This window comes from Tupaia chinensis, unplaced genomic scaffold (assembly GCF_000334495.1).
Source record: "Tupaia chinensis unplaced genomic scaffold, TupChi_1.0 Scaffold000624_1, whole genome shotgun sequence".
In the NCBI taxonomy this organism is placed as follows: domain Eukaryota; kingdom Metazoa; phylum Chordata; class Mammalia; order Scandentia; family Tupaiidae; genus Tupaia; species Tupaia belangeri.
In genome coordinates this window covers 831,470-842,223 of record NW_006160144.1, presented here as the reverse complement: position 1 = coordinate 842,223, position 10,754 = coordinate 831,470, and the positions used below count along the sequence as shown (strand labels likewise).

Here is a 10,754-nt window from a genome sequence, read left to right as displayed (position 1 = left end):
CATTCCCCCAACAGTTTCTGCTCCGGCATTCTATTTATTTCTTACCCAGAAAATTATTTAGGCTAGTGTTACATACACAATACAATCCATTCTGGAGGATATAAGATATTCACGGTAGACTGTCCAAACAAAAGAGACCACTGCATTTAATCTTTAAGGTGGAACAATGAAAGGTCATTTGACTCCTGAAACATATGATTAAACTTATTTCTTATTCTCAATTTAACAGCTCTTAGCTATGCAAAATATTTTTCTTATAGAAATAAGCTAAGATGATTTGTATTAATCTCCAAAAATTATGTAAGGGAAAAAGAGGAAACAGGAGCCCCGCCACACATCCTCCAGCCACCTCCACGACCTACCTATTTCACATAATGATTCAAAGGGAGACCAGAGGAAAGGATTTAAACTAAGGCTCTTTTGGTAACATTCTGATCCTTTGGCAAGCCGATCTGTCTTGCTGTGGAGAAAAAGAAATAGATGAACAAGCTCTAACACCCAAAATACTTAATGTAAAAGATTTTTTGGCACAGAAAATTAGATAAATCACATAAAAGTTCTGAAATACTTCCCTAAATTATCAATTTCTTACCATCTTTTGTTTTAAAGAATTATTTTATTTAACTTTCTTTCTTTCTTTTAATTTGACCAGATTGAATGACAGAGTGAATGAGTGCGTGAGTCAGAGAGAGAGAAAGCGAGCGAGAAAGAGAGATGGAAAATGAGAAAGCAAGCAGTCAGGTCCGGGACTCAAACCACAGTCAGCCATGTGGGAGTCCAGTGCCCTTAATACCATGCCACCTGCTAGTCCCCTTCTTACTATCTTCTAACCTCTATTATCTAGGACAGTTGAAGTAAAAAGTCAGGTGAAAACAAATAAAAAATGGATCTTAAAATTTTAACAAAATTAATTTGTTTTAGATACTAGAGTTACTGAGAAAACTATGGAAAACATCCAGATGGGCCAGCCAGGTGGCATGGTGGGTAAGGCACTGGATCTCACATGGCTAACTGTGTGGTTTGAATCTCCAGACCTAGTTTCTTGACAAACATGCTGGGCATATATGTAATGCATACCCCAACTCCTGAGAGAATAGAGAAGAGACTGAGGAGTAGCCATGCCCCTGCAGGGGGAGTAACTTGTCTCTCTCTTTGTCTTCAGTGAATGCACATACCCTATAGCAAAATCCAAAAAAAAAAAAAAAAAAAAAAAGACCAACAGATGGCGTAGTAGTTATGTCACTGTACTCCCACGTGGCTGACTGTGGGTCAAGTCTTGTACCCAGCAGCTTCAAACTCACAATGGGTGTGTGCAGCTTCAAACTCACAATGGGTGTGTGCGTGTGTGTGTGTGTGTGTGTGCATGCCCAAATCCCAAGAGAATGGAGGAGAAGGGGCTGTGCCGTGGCCATCCTCTGGGGGATGAGTTCTCACTTTCTGTCTCTCGACAGTCTTTCTCCATCTCTCTGACGTGCTCACGTACCCGAGAGCAATGATCTCTCTTTAAAAAAATCCAAAGAGTCGATCCTTATTCCTAAGAATAAGAATTATTCTTATTTAAAAAAATTTTTTTTTATTTAACTTGATCTATCTACCTATTTACTTATTTATTTTAATTTGACCAGAGAGAAACAGAGCGAGCGAGAGAGAGAGGGAAAGTGAGAAAGCAAGCTGCCAGATCCAGGGCTTAACCACAGTTGGCCATGTGAGAGTCCAGCGCCCCTAACCATCATGCCACCTGTAGGCCCCCTTATTCCTAATTTCTAACATAACATTTCAGTAGTATTCTGAAAGTGATTTAAATGCTTTAAATATATACAGCATATTTACATGGTCAGATTTTTAAAACAAAGTAGAGGTGGTAGCTATTAACGAAAAGGAAACTTTGTTTCTATTAAATCAAGTATAAAGGTTTACATTGCAATCTAGACAATATATGAAATACATATACTTGGAATGATTTGGGAATGATCAGAACAGTATTGTTGTTTCCCTAGCTTTTAAACAGGAGGTGTGAGGAAGCCAGGTGATGGTGTTATAACTCAACTGGATAACATGGAAAAGGTTCTTGGTTTACATCCCAGGACCTCCCTGAACATGCTGGGTGCACACACATGCCGATAATCTAGGTTGGCTGGGATTCAGGTTGGATTATGGTGTCATGACCCTTTGGGGGATGTCCCTTCCTCTGTTTCTTTCTCTTTCGAAAGAAATAAACTTGAAAAAAAACCTATAAATAAATAGATAGGAGAGGGAAGGGGGTTTGCATAGTAGTTCGTGAAACTCACTGGAGCTTTCAGGTAAAAAATAATCACCTGGCCTACAGTTCAAATGCTTCAATATCAAATGGGAAAAAGTTAAGACATAACAATTTCCAAAATTCTAAAGGTTTTATAAAATACCATTTCAGAAAAATTAAGTGAAACTACTAGCTAAAACATAAAACTGTTTAGATGCTGTCAGTGTAATCACAAAGTATAAAGACCCCCTCGGGGAACAAAATATTAGTTTACGTAACTTCCAAGTTTTCAAATAAGTAGAAACTGGAATAAATGATATGATAAAGAAAATACTATCAGTTGAAAGAGAGCTAGCTTGCTACTCTTGTTTAATTTGAGCCAGTAAACACATAAACAATGTGGGAAACAGGAAGAGGGGACAGACTTTTTGGAAGATTTAAGTAAGTTTTGTTAACCTAAATTTTCTCTATATCTAATTTACATAAACTCCCCTAAAGGAAAAATGATTGTCATAAAATTGACATAATCATCTACCAGGGAATAAAGAAACTAATAAGAAATTAATTGAAAGGCATAAAAAAGACATTTTCTTTTTTTAAAAAAATTATTTTATTTAACTTTATTCATCCATTCATTTATTTCAATTTGACCAGAGAGGAATAGAGAGAGAGAGAGAGAGCAAGAGAGAGAGAGAGCGAGAGAGAGAGAGAATGAGAGAGAGAGAGAGAGAGCGAGAGAGCAAGCTGCCAGGTCCGGGACTTGAACTATAGTTAGCCACGTGGGAGTCCAGTACCCTTAACCACCAAGCCACCTGTCAGCCCCAAAAAAGACATTTTCTAAAAGTAGCAGAGAGAGTAGCAAATCATTGTTTGAGAACTTTAAACTTTTTAACGTTTTAGGAGAGATTTTTTGCTATTTGGCACATGTGCTCACCAGAGAGACAGAAAGAAAGACAGAAAGCAAGAAATCCCCCCCGCCCCGGGGATGTATGCGCCAAATCCCTTCTCCTCCATTCTCCTCTCTGGATTTTGGGCATGCATACACACGAACCCGGTGTGAGCTTTAAGCCGCCGGGTCTGGGACTGGAACTGCAGTCGACTATGTGGGAGTCCAGCAATGTAACCATTATGCCATCTGCTAGTCCCAGTGTTTGGGAACTTTGAATATAAGGCCAGGAAAAGGAAAATACAGTGATATCAAAACAATTGAGGATTATCCTAAGCTTCAAACAGTTCACTGATAATTTCTTTTATATTTCATTCTTATAATTCTCAAATAAAGCCATTATGTCTGTCCTTAGTTCCCTTCTTTTCCTTATTTTAATTATTATTATTATTATTAAAGAGCATGTGCATTCACCAGAGAAAGATAGAGGAGGGACAAAACATCTCCATGGGGTGGACTCACACTGCAATCCCTTTTCCTCCATTTCTCCATTCTGTCAGGATTTTGGGCATGCGTGCATACGTACCCAGAGTGTTTTTTTTTTTTTTTTTTTTTTTTTTTAAAGAGGTTTTTGCCAAAGGGTGCATGCACTTGCTGGAGACAGAAAGACAGAGACAGTGAGGGACAAAGTAAGAAATCACCCCCTAGGGAAGAAGGCCATGCCGCAACCCCTTCTCCTCTATTCTCCTGGGATCTTAGGCATGCATGCATACATACCTGGCATGATTTTCAAGGCATTGGGTCCGGGACTCAAACAAAGGTCAGCAATGTGGGAATCCAGTGACATAACCACTACACCATCTGCCGGGCCCTCCCAGAGTGTTTCTAAAGAGGCTGGGGCCTGGACTTAAACTGCAACTGACCACATGGGATCCTGCTCCCTTAACCACTAGGTCTGGGGGCTGCTCCTCTTTTATCAGATCTCTTCTGGTGAGAATCCCTCCCTCCTTCCTTTTTTAAAAAAAAATAATTATTTAATTTAATTTATTTCTTTACTTTTAAAAATTAGACCAGAGAGGGACAGTGCGAGAGAAAGAGAGAGAGAAAGAGGGGAAAGTGAGAAAGCAAGACTCCAGGTCTTGGACTTGAACTGCAATCAGCCATGTGGGAGTCCAGTGCCCTTAACCACCATGCCATCTGCCGACTCTGAGAATCCCTTCTATAGAGATGACATCTAAATCTACTTTACTGACTCCAAATTTACTTTTCCTCTGCCTGCTGGGTTATTTCATCAAGGTTTAATTCTTTATCTGAAGCATAACACAAGGGACTTCAAGAGTTCATGGGGGCTTGGGGCTGCAGTCTAATGGTCAAGCAAGCCAGACCCTGCATGGCTAACCATAGTTCAAATCCAGCCCCAGCTGCTTCAAAAATACACCAGGCATATGTGCAAGCATGCACCAAATCCCAATAGGAGAGAAATGGAGGAGAAGGAATTGTGGCAGGGAACGCTATCCCCCTTTTCTTCTTTCTCTCTCTGGTAAATGCACATGCCCTCTGGCAATTTTTACCTTTTTTAGAGAGATTTTTGCTATAGGGCATGTGTGCTAGCTGTAGAGTCAGACAGCAAGAAATCACCCCCCAGGGGGATGGCCATGTCACAATCCCTTCTCCTTCATTCTTCTCTTAGGATTTTGAGCACACATGCACACACACCCGGTGTGAATTTTAAGATGCCGGGTCCGGGACTTGAACTGTGGTTGACTACATGGGAGTCCAATGACATAATCATTACACCAACTGCTGGTCCCAACCCTATGGCAATGTTTTAGAATAGTTTGTGGAAAATGGAATTTAACTACAAATTTAGGGTAGACCAGCAGTAATGCAACTGGACCTACACATGAGCCACCATACCACTTGCTGGTTCTCAGCCTAAGGCCTCCATGTACATATCAGGCATGTGCATGTTTCTGTGATCCAAGCTGGTTTAAGCTAGTATGGATCAAGGTATGAGGAAGCTGTTAAGGGTATCTGTCTCTCTCATGGAAGAAATAGATAAATGGCTACAAGTATAAGTTAATTTTGATAAGAAAAATTTTTAAATCCATTCATAGTTTTAAAAATAATTTGCATTCTCCATGAACTTTTTGAAGACTCCTCCATAGTCCCCTATTGCCTAACTCTGAAACTACTTCAGGATAAATATGAGTAAGAACAGGGTCAGCTGTGGTGACAAAATAGGAAGCATCGCCACTTGAGAAGCTGGAGGCCATATAAGAGTTTGATTCCCACATCAACCTGAACATACTGTATGTTGTTACACGTGCCTGTAATCCCAGCTAATTGAGAGGCAGGGCAGGAGGATCACAACACAGCAAGACATTGTCAAAAATACTTATCTCAGTCTCACTTCTTTTGGGCTCTCTCGTTAGAAAAAAAAGAAAAAGAAAAAAACCCCTGAAAATAATATTAATATAGTAGCAACTTTGAATTCACTCTTACTTTTTAAAAATCCAATTTAATACATTTAAAATTATTTGCAGAATCACAATTTCAACTACCATTACAGGAATTTCTTGTGACACACCTCAACATCATTGTGACATACTAGATGAAAACTGTTCTTTTTTTTTTTTTAAAGAACTGTTTTATTAAACTTGACTTATTTATTTCATTTTATTTTAATATGACCAGAGAGGGACAGAATGCGAGAGACAGGGAAAGTGAGAAAGCAAGCTGCCAGGTCCGGGACTCGAAACGTGGTTGGTGATGTGGAGTCCAGCGCCCTTAACCACCATACCACTTGCTGGGCCCCAAAACCGTTCTTCTTTATTGTAAGGGAAAATTGCTTTCAAGTCTCTTTCAAAGGAGTAGAAGTGACATTTAATATTAGAAAACACAAACTTTACTCTTGTCTTCCTTTTCCTCAGTGGATCACATAAAGACACTCTTCACCCAAAGTAAAAAAACTAATGGGACCAGCAGTTGGCATCATGGCTATGTTGCTGGACTCCCATGTAGTCGACTGTGATTTGAGTCCTGGACCTGGTGTCTTAAACTGACACTGGGCGCATGTGCATGTGCTCAAGACCCCGAGAGGAGAATGGAGAAGGGATTGCAGCTGATCATCAACCCTGGGGGGTGATTTCTTGCTTTCTATCTCTGTCTTTCTGGTGAGTGCACACTCCCTATAGCAAAAACCTTTCAAAAAAAAAAAAAGAAAACTAACATGTGCACTCAATTGCTTGGAAGCTGCTGTAGCTATTATCATCAAAGCTAAGCAGAGAGTCAAAATGGTACCTAAGGTTGTACAAACACAAGAGATAGGGGTAAATGCCAGATGTGGTGTGTGTAGAGGAGTGGAGCCTAGGGAGGACATTTGGAGGAGGGATATGGAGGCAGAGCATTGACAGGATAGGGAGGTGTGGTGTTATCGGTTGAAGATATTTTGATCAACTGGACTGGGGAGAAATGTTCACATACTGAAATGTCCACTTTGTAAGCTAAATAATATGATTGAATGTATATAAAAAATGGGATCAGTATCACTATTATTAATATTTTATGGGTTTAACAAGATCACAGAATCAGAAGACTGTATTACTCAGTCAAATGCTATTTGGGAGAGGGAGAGAGAGAAAGGGAAAACAAGACTCTCCCCCCGGCGGGGATGGCCAATCCTTTCTCCTCTATTCTCTTCCTGGGATCTTGAACATGCATGCACACACGCCCGACATGAGTTTCAAGCCACTGGGTCCGAAACTCGAACTGTGGTCAGCCATGCGTGAGTCCAGCAATATAACTATTAACGCCATCTGCTGGCCCCACCAACACAGGTTTTTGTTTTGTTTTGTTTTCTTTCGGAGAGGTTTTTGCTATAGGGCACGTGCGCTCGCCAGAAAAACAGAGAGATACAGAGACAGAAAGCAAGAAATCACCCCCCAAGGGGGATGGCCACGCCACAATCCCCTCTCCTCCATTCTCCTCTCGGGATCTTGGGCATGCACGCACGCACACGCGCCCGGCATGAGTTTTAAGCCACTGGGTCTGGGACTCGAACCACAGTCGACTACATGGGAGTCCAGCGACATAGCCATTACGCTAACTGCTGGTCCCACAACACAGGTTTTTTAAAAGCTATTGAGTAGTCAGGAAAGTCATGATGCATTTTTGCATAGAAAAATAAGTCATGACTTTCTCAATGACCTAATACAAAAGCATTTATACTGAAATACTTTATACTTTTCAAACAGTTTGAATCATTCTTACTTACCAATATACATGTCCCAACAATGAAAGGGTAAAGCAAGCTGAATCACCAAACTCAGTAACAATATCATCATGGCTTTTCTGCTTATTAAACACGCCACCAGATAAGATTTGTTCCCCTTCTGCAAGTCTTTAAAATACAAATTTACAGATTTTTACAAAGCGATATAAAAAGCACTTCATGCAAAGACACATCCTTCATTATCAATGAACACTTAATTATGGAGACAGATAAAGTAAAAAATTTACAGTATTTTTATTTATTTTAATTATTTAAATTGCTAAAGGGTGCATGCACTTGCCAGAGAAAGAGAGAGAGAGAGAGAGAGAGAGAGAGGGAGGGAGGGAGGGAGAGGGAGGGAGGGAGAGAGAGAGAGAGAACGTATTCCCCAATGGGGCATGGTCACACAGCTATCTCTTCTCCATTTCTAGATCCTGCTGGAATTTTGGACATGCATATACAAATAAATACCTGGCATGTTTTACAAATTGCTGGGGCCAGGATTCAAACCATGGTTGACCATTTGGGATTCAGTTCTGTTACCCACTAGGCTACCCCATGGTACTTTTTTTTTTGAGAGGTTTTTTGCTACAGAGCGCATGCTCTTGCCAGACAGACAGAGAGAGCTAGAGAGACAGAAAGCGAGAAATCACCCCCAGGGGGGATGGCCACACCGCAATCCCTTCTCCTCTCAGATCTTGGGCATGCATGCACATGTGCCTGGCATGACTTTTAAGCCACCGGGTCCGGGACGCGAACCACGGTCGACTTCATGGGAGTCCAGCGACATAGCCATTATGCTAACTGCTGGCCCCAACCCCATGGTACTTTTAAAATAGCACATGTAATTATTTAGGAAGCTAGAAATTAATCTTAAAATTTCAATTTTGGGGACCGGCAGTTGGCATGATGGCTATGTCACTGGACTCCCCTGTAGTCAACTGTGGTTTGAGTCCTGGACTCTGTGGCTTAAACTCATGCCGGTCACATGTGCATGTGTGCCCAAGATCCCAAGAAGAGAATGGAGGAGAAGGGACTGCAGTATGGCCATCCCCTCTGGGGGTGATTTCTCACTTTCTGTCTCTCTGTCTCTGTTTTTCTGGCGAGCGCATGCACCCTATAGCAAAAAAAACCTTTCAAAAAATAAAATAAAATAAATTTCAATTTCATCTTTAAAAAAAGAACCAGTTAAATTTAGTCTCTGTATGTGCAAATCTAGTCTGGCCAACATTTTTATGACTCAGGTCAAGAGAAATGGATGATGGTCAGTACAGTGCAGACTTGGAGTAGGGACAGCTGAGTGGGCTTAGCTGCAAGGTGCAACAAAGTGCTCTTCTGAATTTACCCCCATGCTTCAAAGGGGAAAGTGACAGAGTTCCCAAGTGAAATCATCTTGAAATGGAACTACAAAGCTGCCTAGACACATGAGAACATTACTCTCAAGTGATCTGGTGGGTTTTCAGGCTTATTCAAATTGGTCTAACATTGATAGCAAAGTCAAGAAAATAATATTTGAGATTATCTTAGACATGAGTAAGACTATAATATAACTTAGTTATAACTTAAGTTTTTCTACAATTAAATTCTATTATTTATTACCATACCAATGAAATCTTTCCATAATAAAAACAATGTCATAGATAGCCATATAAATATTTTAATGTTACTAAAACAGAAAAATCCCTACCACCAAAAAAATGAATAAAAAAGGAAGTCAATCAGGGTTAAATCTATCAAGAGGGAGTTTTATCTAACATTCTAGAAACAAAATTAGAACAAAATTAGCTACAAAAGATTTAAAAACTTACTTGCTGAGATCAACACAACATTTTGCAAGCAGGTATTTACACTGTGGTGTAGTACAACTGTGTCCTTTCAAGAGTCTATATGCTTTATATGCCTTTCCTGAGCGGTAGTAACAGGTTGCCAGTAAAAACAAGGCTTCTTCTGAGTGTACTAAGAACAGACATGAAAAAAAATTGGCTATTGTTCAACATGTTGAATGGTAAACAGCTTATCTGGCAATAAATAAGTTTAGTAACAAACATTAGGCATGCCACTTAATACAAAACAATCACTTATTCATTCAAGTTTGAATTACAGAGAATTATTTTGTTGAAAAGTTAGTTCTCTAGCTTCTGATTACCACCTTTCTACAAGGAATCAAGGAAATAAAACAATGAACACAATCATGGTATTCTCCTTAAATTCTTAAGAAAAGCAAACACATACGTACACATGCCCCTACTTTTAAACAGACTACCAGTAAAGCAAACAAAAGACACTTGAGAAAATACCCCAAGTCCCTGTAATAAAACATAAACTGAAATACATCACATTATTTAAGTATGTAAAAATACATTAAAATGGTCAAATTTGATGATGACAGGACTATGAAAGAAGTTATATACTTAAACCATTGGTGACACCCCAGATAATTATTATTACTATTCTGCTGGGCTAACATTTGGGCAAAAGATAATGTGTCATAGACTTGATTATACTCTTAACTTGTAAATTCATTTTAGAGTATACAACCTAAGGAAACGAATCAAAGGAGAAAAAAAGCTATACACAATTTGCTATATTAGCATCTTAGAAAGAGAATTATAATAATTCATTAACAGAAACAAAATATGTATTGTGTGTGTTTTTAGTTTTTATAAGGCATGTGTACTTGTCAGAGACAAAGAGAGAGAGAGAAATAGAGAAAGAGAGAGAGAGAGAGAGTGAGCGAGAGCGCACTAAATCACCTCCAAGAGGGGATGGCCACACCGTAATACCTTTTCCTCCATTGTTCTCTCAGGATTTGGGGTGTGCACATACATATGCCCAATTTGATTTTCAAGCACCTGGGTCCGGGACTCAAACTACACAGTTGGCCACATGGGATCTGGCCACCTTAACCCCCATGTCACCTGCTGGCCCCTTACCAGTAATGTTTATTGAGCATTTATCATTATGTCAGATGGCTGTGCCAAGTTGTTTTTTGTTTGTTTGTTTGTTTTGCTATAGGGTGCATATGCTTGCTAGTTAGAGACAGAGAGAGAGAGAAAGTGAGAAAGTACCCTCCCACCCTCCTGCAGGGGCAATGACTATGCTACAATCCCTTCTCCTTCATTCTTCTCTTAGGATTATGGGCACAATGATATGCTCAGTGTGATCCTGCCTGAAGCTACCAGGTCCAGGACTCAAACTATACAGTTGGCTGTGTGGGATCCAGTTGCCTTAATCATCAGACCACCTGACTGGCCTTTTTTTTTTTTTAGATATTTTCCCCCCTTTTGGATGGAGTATCATCATGTTGCAATTCTCTTATCCCAGCTTTCCAATTAGCTGGGACCACAGTGTGCATT

General features: G+C 39.9%; 1 protein-coding gene across 6 annotated transcripts in view; it reads right to left on the bottom strand.

Moving 5' to 3' along the window:
- The window catches only part of CDC27 (cell division cycle 27), a 73,131-nt gene that overhangs the window by 49,615 nt on the left and 12,762 nt on the right, over positions 1-10,754 (bottom strand). For 5 of the 6 annotated variants that reach the window (XM_006159107.3, XM_027775995.1, XM_027775994.1 and 2 more), the window contains exons 3-5: positions 9,207-9,354; positions 7,402-7,527; positions 363-460 (exon numbers count right to left, since the gene is read on the bottom strand). In XM_006159107.3, the coding sequence (XP_006159169.1) occupies positions 363-460; positions 7,402-7,527; positions 9,207-9,354 (372 nt within the window). The remainder of the gene's footprint in view (positions 1-362; positions 461-7,401; positions 7,528-9,206; positions 9,355-10,754) is intronic. The other variant, XM_014591833.2, reaches the window with a different exon arrangement.